The following is a 17,750-nucleotide window of genomic DNA, read 5'->3' as shown; positions in this document are numbered from 1 at the left end:
CCAGTTGACAGTGTGACTGAGGTCAGTGGACGAACACTGAGATCTCACAGCTGCTGGAGGGTGAGGTGTGCTGCTGCTGCTCAGCTACAGGGGGCGATATAGTGATGGCTGTTCAGGGAACAAATCAGGTCTGCGGGTAAATGTGACCCATATCTGACTTTTTCAGGCGGTCTGAACAGCCCAGGTCAGATTGTTTCAGACTTGTGCCACTTCCAGATGTGCTAATAAATTGTTTCTGAACAGTCATGTATCATTTTATCTGCCTTTGAGATCCGGACTGTAAATTAGGGCTCGATTCCATTTTACTTGCTCACTTTTCATAGCAAACTGGAATCAATAAAAACTCTGTGAGAGAACAGCAGCAGCAGCAGAAACAAAAGGCGCAGAAAAAGAGAGAGTGGACAGGCACTGATCATGTAACGCAGTTATATTACTCTTGCTGTAGGGGGCGCCACAGCTCAACAGTTTGAAATTGTGTGAACATTGAAATTGAACTTCTGCTTATCCTTCCCCAGATACTGTTGGACGGAAGCAGCAGATGTGTTCAGGGCGAAGGGGCCAGCTGTTCGTGTGTGTGTGTGTGTGTGTGTGTGTGTGTGTGTGTGTGTGTGTGTGTGTGTGTGTGTGTCTGTGTGGATACTCACCCAGGTCCAGGGAGTCGGCGTGTGGCCGATGGGAGAAGGAGGTGCTCTTGTACACCTGATCCAGGAGTTTTTCCTTCACCTGGGTGATGGTATCACAGTCGAGCACTTTGGAGGGCAGCGGTTGGGTCTCACTCACTCCTCCACCCTGCACCAACACGTTCAGCGTCTGGAGGCCAAGAAGCAATGAGGGCGGGGAGGAGAAGGGGCGGGGAAGAATCCTTCAACCTGCTGAAGGTCATGGGAATGTTCCCCAGGATGACAGAGCTCGTTCTCACCAGGGTCTTGTACTCCACGTCCTCCCGCAGCAGACGGTTATCATTCAGAGTGTACTTGGCCTTGCGAGTTACGGCGTCCACCGGCCCTTTATCTACCTGGTGTTTTATGGCCTTGAACAGCATGTACAGAGACTCGCCAGCAGAGTCCTACACACACACACACACACACACACACACACACACACACACACACACACACACACACACACACACACACACACACACACACACACACAAAGATATTAGTATTGGCCAAACACACTTTGGAGGAGAGAGTGAAGGGCCCAGACAAGGACAAGCTGTTAAGGTTCTGGTTCGCTTTCAGCCGCTCCCTGAATACAAGCACAGAGAGAAACCTGAACTAAACGTCCGAGTGAGTCGATGTCTAAAGCCGCTGCTGCTCACAGGGTCCTGGGACAGGTTGCCAGGGCAACACATGCACACCAACAGGCGTTTAGGTCTTCATCAGATGAAGAATACAGTGCCTTGCAAAACCCCCAATGCCACTTTAAAAAAGTTGGGGTTGAATGTGACAGGAACAAACTAGAGCGTCACTGTAAAGTGAAAGGAGGAAGATGCATGACTGTTTTTTTCCCCTCAAGCATGTAACTGAAAATCCTGCTGAGTTTTTTATTTATCACTCCCTAAAAATTTTGTTTGAAAGTTTGATTAAAATATGTATTGTATTCCGTTGATGAATCTACCAATCAGTGGACAGAAGGCGAAGTTGTTAATGATGACGCCGATTTGTCTTGTTTTAGAATTGTAGTCTGCCTGTAGTTTTAGCAGGAAGTGAACGAAGCTGTGTTGGCCACGCTTCCAAATATTGAATTAACTAACAGCCGCCTTGTTCGGCTCGGCACTTCTCTCTTCGTCGTGGAGGATGGTTGTTCACAGTGCAGGCAACTTCAGGTAAGGTTCATAGTGTCAAACTGACGCATTGCATACGTCACGGACTGGGTGAAATTTAGAACCTGAACACAGTCCACTTCTCCATGAAGTAACTGTTTCTCAGCAGCCGAGGGTCCAGACCCTCCAGATGAAGTGAAGCGTAGAACAAGGGGTTGGTTTTTAAGTCTGAAGTAATTTCCTTATTATATACATAAAAATCATTTATTGACTTTGATCAAGTCTGACTTCAGACATTAGAGAAGCAAAAAAAAAAAAAAAGATCTAGACTTCTAAGTTGCTCTTCAGCTATGGTTTTCTTGAGATACCCTTGAATCAATCCATCAGTTCATTCATCTATGCAAGATGTTCGATGGATCTGCAATTATAAGTCAATAAAAAAAAAGAACTGCTTTGGTCAAAGGATGAACCAGCCCAGTCTGACCTTCAGCTACTCATAAACTGACTTCATGTCTCTATTTTATAACAAGGAATTTGAAAGTTATTAAAATGAAATGAATTGGACATTCTAAGGTTCAGGAACGTCTCGCCTCCCCTGGCAAGTCATCAGGGCCTTCAAGGTCTTCAGAGAAGACTAACTATTTCTACTAAATCAACAACAATAAATATGATAATCATAATTTATGACAGCTTCAAATTAATTCAAACTGTTTTCATAAATGTAACAACCTGACAGAAAAACTAAAAAGTTGACGATTTTCTCATTTCTGTAAGTCATCCTTCCTTTGGAGAAAAACAATTGACCAAGAAATTCTTGGTCTGAATGGTGCAAAAACATACAATTCGTCTCAAGATCCCAACAGATTTCTCACCAACAATTTGCACAGAAACCTCTCTTCCTGCTCTTACTGACCCTGAGGAATGTGTAGAGACAGATGGACATCCAGTTGGTCAGCAGTTTCTCCACCACCGTCTCTGTCCTGCAGGCACACACGGTCAAGGTCTCAGAACCGCTTTAAAGGCTCAGTGTACTATGAGGTTCCCGCCCCATCTCCTCCCTTCCTACCTTCGCAGCATGAGTTTGGGGTTCTTGGCCACATACTGCTCCACCAGGTCGTTCAGCAGAGTTTTGAGGATGTCTGTGAAATACTCCAGCTTGCCATGAAGAGCGACGGTCAGCAGCGAGGCCACGTAGGCTCGGTCTCTGGGGGAGAAGGTCCGCTGGCTCTCCAGAGTATGAATGAACTGAAGGGCAGAAAGCAAAGGTGAGATGTAGTTAAAGAACGAGGTAAGTCATGGAACAATTCAGCTGTAAAGCTAGGATGGTTTCATAAATTCTCAGACTTGATTAGACATCAGCCCAGCTAGGATACCCAGGTGGGCTGATGGTTGTTAGCAGGGATGCTAACGGTGAGGATGAGTACCTTGGTGAGGAAGAGTTTGCTGTTGAGCAGGTTGGACAGCTGGACCAGGCCCTGCTCCACCGTCTGCCGCCTACACTCCTGCATGTCCAGGCCTCGCCTCAAGGGCGACTCCCGGTGGCCAGGGAAGAAAATGCGCTCTGCATACATGCGGTAGTCGAGGAAAGGGATACCTGAGCCCACCAGGTCGCTGGACATGTCCATCATCTCTGTCATCAGGTCTGGGTGGAGGCAGAAAGGTGGAGGTCGGCTCAATCACCAGATTCTCATATTTTTTAAACACTCATGTTTTCGTTCTTATTCAGAAACAAGGAATTAGAAGATTGTCCTTGTTTAAGCATTGGGCCCAGAAAATGTATCTGATCTATGTTGAACTCCAAAATAAACTCCATCGTAGAAACATGTTGATGTGTTTGTAAGTGAAGTTCTTAGTTTTGAACGTTACCTGTGAACTCCTTCTTGCATCGGTCCCTGACGCTGGTCTCCAGATTCTCCAGCTGGATCTGGACCTTCTTGTAATCCCTGAGAGCCTGCTTACTCTTCCTCCTGTCAGCCAGCAAATGGAAAGTGAGGCAGAACGGTTACCACCACGTTTCTGAGACGGTTCTTCAGATGAAGCCTGGATACGGGTTGGATCGGATCGCATGCATGATCCTAGAAACCAGCGGAGCTTCAAGTAGGTCGGCACAGGGACGTCGTACCAGCACTTTAACATTTTCCCCTCACCATACGGCCAGGAATAATAATAGTAATAATAATAATAGATCTTAGATAATATGTCAACGGTAAGATAATATTGGTAAAATGCTGCAGATTTGAGATGCCAGACCAGATACTGAGAAGAAATGTGTTTTACAAACCCTAATATTAATAAGGAATTTATCACTTTTATTTTAATTTAAGTTTGTTTGATGGGGACAGACACACATCGACATAGACAAGCTGAACAGAACAGCAGTCCAATGTCTGCATCATAGTGCTAATAGCAAAAGCTATAATTCACAGAACTTGTCCTTCGATGGGCTTTTTAAACAGTACATCTAAAAACTAGTAGAAAATGAAATAATGATTTAAAATTACGCAACATGATGTTGACAACATATATATATATATATATATATATATATATATATATATATATATATATATATATATATATATATATATATATATATATATATATATATATATATATATATGAAGAAATGAAACATAAAAACACAAATATATTGATTTTTATGTCTATGTTGACACCATTAGGCTTGAAGTTAATAAATGTTGCTTTGAACTTGTGTTTTTGATTTAAAACCAGTTTTGTTCTTCTGCTCCGTTTCTGTACATCAAAAGCACTGATTTATAGACTGATGGACAGAATGATATAAAAATATCACCCATGTTTCTGTATGGCAGACAGAGGAGAGCCGGCCGTTATAAAGAACTGGAAGCACAAAGAGCCAGGATCAGTTTGAAATGGATGAACCCAACAAAAGGACACACAACAGATGACATGGAAACACCTGGTTTAATGAAAACCACACATTTATCAGTCGAAATAATAGAAATGTCCATCTTCCAGGGTTAGTTCTTCTACTGGGTTCACTGGTGCACAGCTGGTCCAGTACTGCCCCTCCACTACCGCCAGGTTAAAGCAGGAAGCCTCACAGCTCACAACTACAGGTTGATTTACTGTTGTCTGTTTGAAATGCCTCACTCTTTCACTCTTGGGACCTTAAGTCTCAAGAAATGCTCAGGTATAAACAAAGGTCAAAGCAATGGAATATTCACTGCAGTTGGGGAAAATATAAAGGCGATATTCCCGCTCTGTTTGCGGCATGTCGTCCCCTCCTACCATTCCTAACACGACTAACAATTTAAGACTACAGAAATCCAACTGGAGCACCTGGAAGGGGTGTAAGGGTTCAGGTTATTTTAGGGTTGGGTGAGCCGACAGTACTAACCTGTAGATGAGGACAATCATGAGGACAATGAGGGCGACTATGGACGCCCCGACACCCACTCCGATCTGGGCCTCCAGTGGGAAGGTGGGCGGGCTGAGGTTGTCGTACTGAACCTTACCAAGAGAGATGTTCAGGTGGCCCATCTGAACCTGAAACACACACACTCTCCTTTAAGCAGACGGTACTGAGGACAGACCGACCAGCTGAAGGAGCGTCTCCTCGGTAGGAGCTGAATGTACGGCGGACTCACAGTGAATTCTGGGAGATTGTCTGAACCCTCACACTTCCTGCAGCTTGGCTGCTGAGGCGGCGGCTCGCAGTACAGATGGTTTCTGGTCAGGGTCTTCACAGCACACACACCCTCCCCTATCAGCACAACCACTTCTTCTTTGGTGATGGCCAGGTCCAGGTTGTCCCCCTGAAAACACACACAGACCCTTCGCTTACCTTCAGGTTTTAGATATGTTTGGGTACAGATCTGTTCACTAAGCAGATTTCCTAAAGGGTCTGGAATTGACCTTTCCAGTCTCGTGCTACACATTCCAGAAACGGCTTTAGAAAGCCGTTTCCTGGTTCCTGATGCTGGAACACGAAGCCTGAGGTGAGGAAAGAGGACTAGTTCTGACCTCCAGCTGGATGAAGCTGCCGGGGTTGTAACGGTACGCCTTCTGCGGCTCCTGTTGGTTCAGAGGCTTCAGGACCGGGTTGGGCTGGTAGGTGAAGGCCTGGGAGCTCACACTGCTGAAGTTAAAGCACAGGCTGTCCAGCAGGAACTGGACGGAGATGCTGGAATCCAAGATGGAGGAGTTGACGATGGGGGAGCGGCAGAGGATCAGGGAGGAGTTGGTCACCTCACAGAGCTCCAGGACCTGAGGAGGAGAGAAACAAGGTTGGTTCTGGGAACTGGGCTGAAGTTCAGAGGTGACAGATCATTTGCTGCTGTTGCTCCCAAGTAATGGAACAAGTTACTATTGAGTGTCACACAGGCCTCTTCTCTTCCTGGTTTTAAATCTCTTTTAAAAACACACTTTTATTCTCTGACTTTCAACACACTGATCTTGTCTTGTAGGAACCTGAAAATACACATGCAATACACACGTTTGTGTACGCTTTGCATGTCTCTTACATATTTCTGATGTAATGTAAAGCACTTTGTTCACCCTACCACTTTTGAAATGTCCTACAGAAATAAAGTTGATAAATTGAGAACACAGATGTTAGTATTTCTACCCACACTATGACTTTGTATTCACTTCCATTTCATGCATAATCCAGACATTTCCCCTAACCAGTGCTAGTCTACTCCTAACCCTAAACTTGACTAAAACCTGATTCACATCACATCTCCAAGTCTAACCCCTGACCCTACACAAGGGGGTCCACCGCATTGGTCCCCATAAGACGAGAAGATTAGTAAATATGCCAGAAATAGCCATAAAGATGATAGGTAGACAAGTACACACACATATACACACCTGTGCAATGGGGCAGTGTGGCTCTATACAACACACTGGCTCCTGAAGCTTCCTGGGAGCCCGCCCCGGCCCTGCTGTCCTCCTCCTCCTGCTCTGGCTGACGGACGTGGTTGAGAAGACGTTCACCACCATGTGTGGCTTCTGCACCACATCCAGGTTGTGGCCAGACACGCTGACGAGGCGGCCGCCGCTGACGGAGGGAGAACAGGAGCTTTAGAGCAGGTCTCAGGTTGAGCTGGGGGGGCACAGCGAGGCGTGGTCAGACTTACTCCAGGAAGCTCTTGGCTGGCCAGGCGCTGCTGATGCTGGGGTTGTGGGTGTAGTTGTAGAGGGGGGCGTGGAGGTGCCGGGGGGTGCTGCCGTAATGCAGCGTAACCCGGAACCTTCCTGCCTCACTGCTGCTGCCGGTCACACACTGAACACTGGAGCTCTGCACCGCTGACACACTGAGGACGAGACACAACCGTCACCAGTGAGGAGTGGGCTTTCCTTCTATTCCCTCACTAATAGAGGAAGGTCAAAGGTCAGTTGGCATTCAGACTCCAGTATGAAAATATCTTTCTTACAAATAAGTGACAAATATGATCCAGTGAGAAATGGGGCCGACAACAAAAACTAAAGTACTGTAGTAATCACTGGAACTTCCTGTTGTCCTGCAGGGCCCGGTTTGGTATGGCAGGGGCTCAAACTGGAGTCTGGAGATTTTCCATTAGACAGTGCAGCCACTGATTGGTGGATTGACTGCGGGGGCCAATCTTCCAGATCTCAGTAAGAGAAGTGTTAGAATGTCTCGATGTTTGTAATTTTGACTGACGGCGGGGAAACAGCAACATTTCGTTTGGACGGCAACAATAACCAGCAGCCAAAGCTAACAGCTCAGACTTTAAACAATGAAAACTGTGCATCTCCTCACATTTTACAGGGGACCTCCCCCACTGTGATGGTGAGGTCAGAGGGCAGGCCTGTCAGCAGCTTCCGGCCGCTGATGATCAGAGTGGTTCCTCCGGCCTTCGGACCTCTTTCAGGTGAGACAGCGGTGACAGACGGGTCCTGAAGAGGACAGGGGGACAGATCAGAGGAGGGACAGCAGAATTTCCACCTGAATGAAGACTAAACACAGAGCAGCAGGAGGAAACAGCAACAGAGGATTATATTATTATTAGCGAGGGGTGCACCAGTTGCAGTTTTCTGGCTGATCGCCGATCTATAAAAAGCCTGACCTGCCGATTCCCTTTTGTTTTGACTGAAATGTCGCTAAATATAGCAAGAAAGTTGATGAGTCGGCAACAGTAGGGTGGCAAACGTGCAGACCTGACCTGGTGAGCCGGTCTGTCAGTCAAACCTCTCTTATAGCAAAGCAGAACGGGACAGCGGTTGCTTTTAGACTTTGCTGAGGTAGATGAGATCGGCTTCACATGTAAGTATCGGCTGGATACTTACAGGAATATTTACTTGAGTGTTCCTCAGACGTACCCATAATAATGTCCAACAATATGCAACAAGAGCAAAGCATAAATCTGGAATCCTGTGTAACATGTTGAGAGGAAGATTTCTGACAGGACAGAAAGACATGAAGGCATCACTGTTCAGAGTGTCAACTGCATGAAACCAGTCCAGCTCAGGGAATCTGCTGGAACTGAGTGGACATGTGCTTAATGCCAGGCTGCACAGCCAACACTTCACATTTCTGCTGGTAGCTTGGATAACAAACTGGATCCTTAGAATATGGGTAGGCGATCCTGAAAATATGGACAGCTCCGAGGAGATTTAAACCTCATTTAAATTGCAATTTATTGTGGCAATAATAAATCCAAATTCTTAGAATAAGTAATTTATCATGATAAATCAGTGACACTTTTGACGCAGTCAGCAGAAAGACATACTGAGTCTGTATCTGGCTGGAAAGTGACTACAGGCTGAATGAACTTTGACCTGTTCCACTAGTAGTTTCTATTTTATGTGAAAGAAATTTTATTTGAAAATTAATATATTTATTGTTTGCATGATAAAGTAAAAAAAAAAAAACAAGAAAAAAAGCAGCTAGCTGACTGAACCTGGTAGCTGAAGAGCTGGCTGGAGCTGCGCCGGGCCCCTCCACTGACCGTCACAGACACGGGGCCGTCCTTCTCTCCGCCGCTGCTGCCGGTCCGGCACACTATCCTGGAGGACAGGCGTCACACACAGCTCACACACATCCTCAGCATCAGAACTTCCTGTTAGAGAGCAGCAGGCTGTGTGTAGAGCACCTGGAGGAGACCTCGTACAGGTCCAGCAGGACAGCACACGGCACCTCGGCTACCGTCACCGAGTGGACGATGTCCTCAGCCTTCTGGCCCAGGTTGGACCCGGAAATGGTCACCAGGGTGCCCCCCTCCAGCAGGCCAGACAGCGGCTCAATCTGGAGGAAACACGGCAGAGCTGCTCACCACCATCACCGTGGAGACAGCTGATGGTTTTTAAAGACAGCTGACGCTATGCTACTGGTTAGTTGAGGTTGGGAGACGAAAGGAATCCAAAATCAACACCGAGATGGTTTTGAGGAAAAAAAGATCCAGGTTCTTCCCCAGAAGGATGTTCTGTCAGGATGCCGTTGGTCTGCCACAGATACTGGTTCAGGCAGCAACAGAAGGACTCACCGAGTGGATGACGGGAGCTGGACACGTCTGCTGGACTTGTTCACTGCAGGAGTCTGAGTACAGGCATCTAGCTGTGTGGCCGCTGCACCACACACAGCCGTAGCGCTGGTCAGCGGTGTGGCAGCGGCTGCAGTCCGACCGACCCACGGAGCAGTTGTACAGGGTCACTGACGGCAGAACAACAGAGCGGTGTCACACCAACGCTGGGTCTGCAGAACTCTCTAGAAGACTTAGCTCTGAACCGCCCGCAGACAGACGTGCCAAAGTTTCTCCACTGTAACCCAACAACAGCTCCACGGTTTCATTTAAACCCAAAGCGTTCCTGGCGCTGCTGCAAACATGCTAACTATTACTTCTGTATTAGCAACAGTGAGCTAAGGCTAGCATCAACACCAAGTAGTTTCTAGGTGTTTCTACAGATTTTAGCTGCTCTGTTGTTTTTCCGCCTTCAGGTGGACAATCAGTCAGGCTGTCTGCTCAGGTAGTCAGCCTGAACAAATGCAGCTGTAATTGTTACAACTGTAGTTTTAACTCAGTGGCTCTCTTGGTTTCCATGTAAGGACTGGGATGCTTTTGCAAGCGGGAATATTTAACCTTTCAGTAACACTTTATTTGAAGTGGTGTCCAAAAGACTGACATCACACTGTCATAAACATAACATCTGTTATGAACATGAAGGAGTCTTCACGAATGTTTATGACTGTTGTCATAAAAGATTACTCGGAAAATAATACTATAATTGACTTTTACTGCAAGTATTAATGCAACTTTGCATTAAAAGTGTCATTATTTACCAACTGACACTTAATGACAACAGTCACAACCATTCATGAAGATTCCTGCAGTGTCAGTGTTATGCAGACCACTTCAAATAAAGTGTTTCCAAACTTTTTGTCTTTTTTGTTAATGAGGAAATGTTGTTCCTTTCAGCTAGCTGACTGGCAGGGTGCAGCAGACTGAGAAAGCTCTCTTCCCATCACACTGAACATAACTGAAACAGAACCGACCTCAGCTAGCCGTGCCGTCTGAACACAGAGCAGAGCAGGCGGGTCTCACCGTGTAGATTAGGAGCGGTATCCACATGAAACGTGTTCCTCCTCTTCACATACACCATGGCGCTGTAGTCCTCCACCACAGCCGAGTACGAGTACTGAACACACAGCGGGGTTGGGTTCAAAGAAAAGCATTCCACACGTTCATCGTGCCTCAGGTGAGGCTGGCATCGCGTCCTTTGGGCTCAGTCTGACTGGAACAGTCGGAGCTCCGTATTCTTTACCCACATCAGAGCCTCCTGCAGCTGCCAGGACCCACTGATCCATCCACACACAGCTCAGTTAAAGTTCATCTGAAATATTGGACGGTGACTGAGTCTTTTTGGGCCGTAATTTAAAAATACAAAATAACTCTACTGTCTAGATCAGGGGTGTCCAAATCTTGTTGTCACGTGGAGTAAAATTACGAAGTCAACAGGACTTTGTTTATCTCCTCAATAATATTTGATACTTTAATGAAACCAATGAAGTAGTCAGATTTGTTGCTGGAAAATAGGGGTGCACCAATTTATCGGCCAGTCGATTTATTTTTCTGTTGACATTTCAGACAAAGAAATTGGTATTTTCCAAAATCAGAATGATGGGGAATTGGCGATCGGCCAGAAAACTACAATCGGTGCATCGCTACTGGGAAGGGAAGCATAAATTATCTTTGAATATTAAATGCATGTTTTGGCTTTTTAAAAATAAATTTAGCAAATTTTCTAGGTATCAATTGGAAAAATAAAACACAATTTAGTCAATTCTGATAAACAAAATCATGATTTAGGTCACTTTGTCTTTGAAAATTGTTGCTATATTAAGCCAAGTTAGATAAATTCCCTAAAAGTTCATATGAGTGCAACAAAGCTTGTTTTTGAGTAGAAGTCACCAGACAGAAAGTAAAAAGCCTGTTTACTTAAAGACAAATAGTTGGTGTTACCAACATTTTCTATTGTAAACATTTTTTTTTTTACTTGTGATAAATAAATACAAAGTCTCCATCTACATCAAACATCTGTGCACAAACAGTGGAATGTGTTTCAAACCTTGTGTGGCTGACAGGTGATGTAGAAACTGGATGGATTCATGTCGTCAGACTCCACAAAGGCTTCCACCACCACCGTCTGGCCCTCGATAACCAGCACACACTCATAGTCCAGCTCTGCATCCTGAACACACACACACGCACGCACACACGCACACGCACACACACAGAAGTTTAACAAATGCCTTTGGGTCCAGTCTGGTTGCACGGACGGATCGGGAGCGTTGCTCTGCACCTGATACAGGTGGAGGTTGCGTGCCAGTAGCGTGATCTTCCTCTCCACCTGGACGGGCAGCAGAGAGGAGCCCTGGACCTTTTCCACACAGGGACATGCAGAGGAGCCCCAGCTGATGTAGGGGCCCTCATCACCCTGCAGTGAGACACAGTCACACAACGTAACGACCCTGCAGGCCCCGAGCTCCTGCCTGCAGCATGGACTACCAGCTACGAGAGGACAGAGGCGGGTAGAGCAGCCAAACTTTGTACTCAAGTAAGAGCAGCGACACTTCAACGTGTTTTTACTCAATGAACATCCTCCAAGAAATGACTCAAGTAAGAGTAAAAATGTATTTGGTAAAAAGTCTATTCAGGTACTGAGTAAGTGATCACATTATCGATCATTTATTCAGTCATTAAAAATCACATAATTAGCTGAATCAGAGTATTAAATTATGTGGAAATTTTGGTATTTTAAAGATCAGAATGAAAATAATTCATATAGATACCGCATTTATTAAATAACACAATCAGGCAATAGAAACATTTTTCCAAGTTTTTGTTTTTTTTTCAATTCAAAATGCATGAAACTTTAGTGAAAACTCCTCATGTGCGTCTGTCGATTTTTTGGTTAAAACATTTTGTTTTTTGTTCAGTGGGCAGAGAATCTAAAAATTTTACTCAAGTTAGAGCAGCGACACTTCATACTAAAAAGTAAAAAGTTTCTAAAAAGTTACTCAAGTGACTCAAGTAATTGAGTAAATGTAGCTAGCTACTACCCAACTCTGTGTGAGGATGAGTGCTTTGAAAAAATGTGTTTTAATAAAGTTTTAGACCAACTAATCCTCCTCCCCCATCGTATGTCAGACTTGACACTCCAGGCACACAAAGATCTTAAAAACACTCTGATCTCCAGAGAATATTTCTTTGTTTTTCTTTTTTCTGACGTTCAGCTTTTAAGCTAGCCACGCTAACTGCTAACTTGACATACCAGTTTTGAAATTTGTTTTGAAATAATAGTATCACATATAAATGACAGCTCGTATCTTCGTTAATTTTGATTCCTGGTGGGAAATCTGGATTAGCAGGCCGGACAGAACCTCGGTCATCAGTGGATCGTTGGGAACCGGCTCAGTGGCAGACAGGAGCTCAGATTACTATGTTCACTGTCCAGGTCAGTGGCATCGTCTTTTCATTCAGCCATGTTCTGTGTGTGTGTGTGTGTGTGTGTGTGTGTGTGTGTGTGTGTGTGTGTGTGTGTGTGTGTGTGTGTGTGTGTGTGTGTGTGTGTGCGTGTGTGTCAGGACGGACTGTGTGACTAAGTTGCTACAGACACCGTCTGATCTACAGCATCAGGAAGGAAAGAAAGTGATGAGAAAAGGTCCATAGTGGAGCAGAGCAGCTGGTGTTGTGTCGTCTAGACACAGCAGACAGACAGGAAGAGCAGTGGCAGAGGAGACGACTGGAGCGTTTCAGTGGGATGTACAGTTTCCAGTTTGAATTCCAGTTAGACGCTGGGAGTAAAGGGAAGGACTGGTGAGCAGGTTAAGGAGGCACAGCGGGCGGACCGCGCGTCAACTCACCGGTAGGAAGGCATCAGCTGGATCATCCTGGTAATCCAGTTCAGGGTTTGAGTCTGTTTCCCTCAGCTGGGCGTATGAGGGTGGGTCACGGTCTTCGCCGTCACCCGACAGCCTGGCTGTGTCCTCTTCTGCGTCCTCAGTCAGCGCGTCTGCTTGCTTCGACTTCCAGGTCTGGTCAGGGTCAAGGTGGAGATCATGGTCTGGGTGGATGCCTCCTTCTGGGCTCAGTGAGGGAATGGGGGTCAGGTCCAGGTTGGGGGAGGGGTAAGTAACAGCTGCTCCCACCACAGAGGTGGTTGTGGGCTGGGGGTCATCGTCAGGTGAGGTCATGCTCAACGTTTCCTCACTAGAGGGCGACTGTGTAACCCCACTCAGGGTGGAGGTGTTCAAGATGACCAGAGGCATCACGGCTTCCTGATCCCCACTAAGGCCATCGGCCCCAGTGACGGGCAGAACCTCAGTCGCTGCCAAGGCAACTTGGTCAGATTCGCTCCTGGTGACGACGACGACGAGCCCCCCCACTGCAGTGGACCTCTCCGCCCTGCTGGGCGGGGCTGGGGGCGGAACTGAGCTGGAGGGCTGTGGGGGCTCAGTGCTAGGCGCGGGGGAGGTGGCTAACGCCCCGCTGGTTACTATGGCAACAGGAACAAAACTTGTTGTGGCGGCAGTGGTAGCTGATGGCGTTATGAAAGGAGTGAAGGTTGTCATGGTGACTGTAGCCGCTGTGGTAGTAGAGGTTGGGATGGTTTTCATGGGTTTGGCGGTGGGGGGGGGAGATGTGGGGAGTTTAAACTGAGGAGGGGAGGAGGGGGGAGACACATGAAGGAAGGGGGGGAGACAAATCAAAAACTTACAGAAAAATGGAAAACAGAACTGAATTTGTTGTGCTAAACTCATGCATGGACACATTAGCTGTGACAAACACCCAGGTTAGCTTAGCCTGGAGGAACGCTGCCTTAAAACCAGCTCATTACGTCACAGAAATGACAAAATGGCTGCCAGTGAAATGGGCATCGTACGTCATTTTCACGACTCGCGGAGCTACAGAGCGTTAAGGTGGAGTGTTTGTGGAGCGCTGTGAGCAGAGAAAGGTCCGCTCGTGGCAGAGCGAGCAGCCACAGAGTGCTACGCTCTCCTCTGCTGTTACTGCGACTTACATGCTGGTTGTAGATGATGGCGCCCTCCTCGCACACGGCCTTGTGGGTGCAGGAGTGCTGGTGAACGCACCAGTTACAGCCCCATTTGCTCAGCACGCATCCACGGCAGCTGCACACAGACGTAACACCAGAGACGGTGACATTGGGGGGCCCATCAGCACACAGCAGGAAATATGGCAAGAAAAAGCTCCAAGTGAAACTGCACAGCCTTTAAAACACGTTAACATCCTCGTTAGCACCAGAAAGTGTGGAAAAGTAGAATCTGAAGATGAAACCAGGCTGGATATTTCATCAAGACAATGACCCCAAACACACCGCCACAGCCCGGTGGGGCTCATTTCTCCATACGGAGAAATGCTGAAGCATCCACCACCAAATGGTCCCACAACCAGTTACTTCCTGTGGCGTTCTACATTATGTCACATCAGCTAATCGTGAACTCAGCTGTATCGACTACTTATGCTTTTATCCACATCTGGCTGGATTTCAGGTTCATTGTAAATGTGTTTACATTGAAAAATGCTGACATTCTTAAAAGACATGAAGTTACATAAAAACAGGACAAAGTGTTAAGATCAGCAGCAGACAGACGAGACGAGCGCTGACTTACGGAGAGCTCCCCGACTGCTGCTTCACTGCCATGCAGTCGTAAAAGGTGAAGTCCCTGGCTGTTATCGTGACGTCCCCGAAACGGACAGACAAGGTGAGAGTGATGAAATCTGATGGCAGAACACACACACACACACACACACACACACACACAGACAGAGTGAACATCATCTCTTAACCAGGAAACCAGGAAAGCTTTAGCCAGGCTTATCAACTCTGAGTCACATCATATCAGTACTATGATGGGAACATCACTACTATCATCATCATCATCATCATCATAAAGTGCTTTAACACCAGCAGCAACTGAAACAAAATGCTGAACATGAGTGAGTAATAAATAAATAAATAAATAAATAAGATAAAAGAAACCATAAGAATAAAGCAACAAAGCTAAACACATAATAATGAATAAAAAACTCAATTCAAAACACAATCAGATGGCACAGATAAAATCAATACCAATAAATAGCAGTGCACCGATTGCTGATTTTGTGGCCGATCTTTAAAAAGCCTGACCTGCTGACCCATTCTGATATTGGCTGATTTTGATAAAATAGCACAATAGCTCAAATCAAGCATCTTTATGACATTACTAAAACAAAAAAATCTTCATGTCTGTGTGACAGATTTTGGAAATGTGTCCTGATTTGTAGGACCTGCTTTATGTGGAGCTGCTTCTGTTGCTACAATGTTTTATCACAGCCTTAAAGGCTGGATGAACAAATACGACACAAACAGAAATAACGGCATACATGTGATTATGCAGTAGACAGTACATAAACAGATTTAAGCAGAACTGTGCATATTAAGATGCAGATTAGTGGCCACTGTCCTAGCTGGTTTAGGTAAGATGGAGTGGGTTCGATTTGATTTAGCTGTGTGTGCATATGCAGCGTGTGTCTATACAAACATATCTGCACACACACACACACACAGAGGTTAATCCCAACACAGCAGGGGTCCAAATCCCTTAGTCACAAAACCAAAAAGCTCATACCAGTAATTAAAATCCCTCAGTTGGAGGTTCAAAGCGATCAGACTCAACAAGCAGCGAATGCTGGTGAATAAAAACAAACAACCTCAGGCCTCTACACTGAACAAGCTGGACCCACCCTGTCCAGGAGGCACCATGGGTATTCTGCTGGAGTCCGGAGATTGGCAGGTGACTCCGGCCTCGGTGACGGCGGCAGGACTGCGGCTGTCCTGGAACAGGCAGGAGTACGACTCGCCCTGTTCCAACACGGGGAGTCCTGGGACGGACAGGGACACCTGAGGACAGGGGAGCAGCAGCACCGCAATTAGATTGTTACACATGGTTCAAAAGATGCAGAGGAGGAGGCTCGGTCGCTTTCCCACATGGAAATTACAAACAAATGTGTGGAGAGACAAAACTCAGCACCTGCGATTCACTAAGCAAATAGCTGGGAGCCTTCCTTTGGAAAGCTTCAGCTGTGTAAGCCTGGAGAGGCGGGCGTGATGTTCCAGCTACTGACAGCAGAACAAAGAGCAGACGACTCTGTCAGAATCAGCCGGGCTGACCCGACTGTGTGCATAAACAAATACTACACTGCAAAAACACAACACCTTAAGTACTTTTGGTCTAGTTCCAAGTGAACATGTCTTTAGCACACTTGAAATAAGACAATAAACTAACTTACAGGTAAGTTTTCAGCAAGAAATATGAGTCTGTTTTAAGTAAATGATTCCTTAATATTATTATTTTTTTTAAGTTCTAGTTCCATTGGCACTTATGGGAAGCATGTCCTGTTATAAGTGAAAAAATCTGCCAGTGGAACTAAAACGTTTTCATCAATATTAAGGAATTACTGACTTAAAATAAGCTCCTTTATCTTGCTGAAAGGCTACTTATAAGTTAGATTTGTCTTATTTCAAGTGAAGACATTTGCAGTAGAAACTGGAGAAAAATTACTTGTTAAGTTTTTGTGTTTTTGCAGTGAACACTGAGAGAACTGGCTGCTCCTTATGGGGCCCAAAGCCTGGGCCCCATGAGAGGAGGCGCCGTTTTGGGGTTAGCAGTTAGATTTAGGATTAAGCTGCAACTGAATTTAGATTCAGGGCTAGATATGTTCTGCTAATGGTTAGCCTGCAGAAATGAATGAAAGTCAACGCAAAGTCCCTGTGAAGATACAAAAACATACTGTGTGCGTGTGTGTGTGTGTAAGAATGTTTAATAGCGGGCGTAGGGACCCACATCCCCCCCGCTCCCTGTTGGACCTGAGAACGACATGAGGACATCCAGAGCCAGAAAGAGTCCACATGCTCCAGACGAGCCAACCAATCAGAGCGGGCCCAGAGCGGAGCAGCTCCAACCCCCCAGTGAGCTCTAATCTCATCTCCACAGACCTCCATGGAGTGCAGACCGCGGCTGGATGGAGGTCTAGGTCACGACTCCCAGCGATTATCTCCCAGATAAAATGACTTTTCCCCGGACTGGTTAACTAAATGGCAACCTTAAAACGGGCCCAGTAGAACCGGCCCTGTTCACAGAGTCTCTACTCTGATAAAAAAAAAAAAAAAGTTTTACCATGTAACTAAACATAGTTTGTTACTTTGCTTTGTGAAAGTAAGTGACCCTACCATCCTGCTCTCCTCCCGGCTGATGTTGAACGGGTTCAGCTCCTGAACACTCAGACACTGCTGCTCGATGTCGAAGCTCCACAGCCACTGGCCGTCTTGGTCCCCACGACCGCACTGCGACCTCAGCACACACCTGCAGAGGAAAGGCAAACACACACTGTGTCACACTATCGCCACAACCCACTCTGGAGTCAGACTCTCCCTCACCGCACTGGTAAAGGAGCTACAGAAAACTGGACCCTTTTAA

General features: G+C 46.2%; 1 protein-coding gene and 1 long non-coding RNA gene across 4 annotated transcripts in view; both read right to left on the bottom strand.

Annotated features, from left to right (window-relative positions):
* The window catches only part of plxnb1b (plexin b1b), a 65,719-nt gene that overhangs the window by 4,616 nt on the left and 43,353 nt on the right, over nt 1-17,750 (bottom strand). For 2 of the 3 annotated variants that reach the window (XM_015005639.2, XM_015005640.2), the window contains exons 8-30: nt 17,504-17,636; nt 16,018-16,174; nt 14,904-15,012; nt 14,294-14,402; nt 13,137-13,928; nt 11,573-11,707; nt 11,339-11,461; nt 10,315-10,408; nt 9,259-9,425; nt 8,869-9,020; nt 8,677-8,782; nt 7,536-7,672; nt 6,892-7,068; nt 6,623-6,812; nt 5,774-6,016; nt 5,398-5,565; nt 5,148-5,296; nt 3,635-3,735; nt 3,193-3,410; nt 2,835-3,013; nt 2,682-2,748; nt 920-1,066; nt 645-810 (exon numbers count right to left, since the gene is read on the bottom strand). In XM_015005639.2, the coding sequence (XP_014861125.2) occupies nt 645-810; nt 920-1,066; nt 2,682-2,748; nt 2,835-3,013; nt 3,193-3,410; nt 3,635-3,735; nt 5,148-5,296; nt 5,398-5,565; nt 5,774-6,016; nt 6,623-6,812; nt 6,892-7,068; nt 7,536-7,672; nt 8,677-8,782; nt 8,869-9,020; nt 9,259-9,425; nt 10,315-10,408; nt 11,339-11,461; nt 11,573-11,707; nt 13,137-13,928; nt 14,294-14,402; nt 14,904-15,012; nt 16,018-16,174; nt 17,504-17,636 (4,019 nt within the window). The remainder of the gene's footprint in view (nt 1-644; nt 811-919; nt 1,067-2,681; nt 2,749-2,834; nt 3,014-3,192; nt 3,411-3,634; nt 3,736-5,147; nt 5,297-5,397; nt 5,566-5,773; nt 6,017-6,622; nt 6,813-6,891; nt 7,069-7,535; nt 7,673-8,676; nt 8,783-8,868; nt 9,021-9,258; nt 9,426-10,314; nt 10,409-11,338; nt 11,462-11,572; nt 11,708-13,136; nt 13,929-14,293; nt 14,403-14,903; nt 15,013-16,017; nt 16,175-17,503; nt 17,637-17,750) is intronic. The other variant, XM_015005642.2, reaches the window with a different exon arrangement.
* The window catches only part of LOC148159592 (uncharacterized), a 285,054-nt gene that overhangs the window by 234,766 nt on the left and 32,538 nt on the right, over nt 1-17,750 (bottom strand). The gene's annotated exons all lie outside the window — the stretch shown is intronic.

The sequence above is a fragment of the Poecilia mexicana genome, unplaced genomic scaffold, assembly GCF_051168715.1.
Source record: "Poecilia mexicana isolate PSO_F unplaced genomic scaffold, ASM5116871v1 scaffold_5, whole genome shotgun sequence".
Lineage (NCBI taxonomy): Eukaryota > Metazoa > Chordata > Actinopteri > Cyprinodontiformes > Poeciliidae > Poecilia > Poecilia mexicana.
The sequence above is the reverse complement of the archived record's forward strand: the minus strand, read 5'-3'. Positions and strand labels throughout refer to the sequence as shown.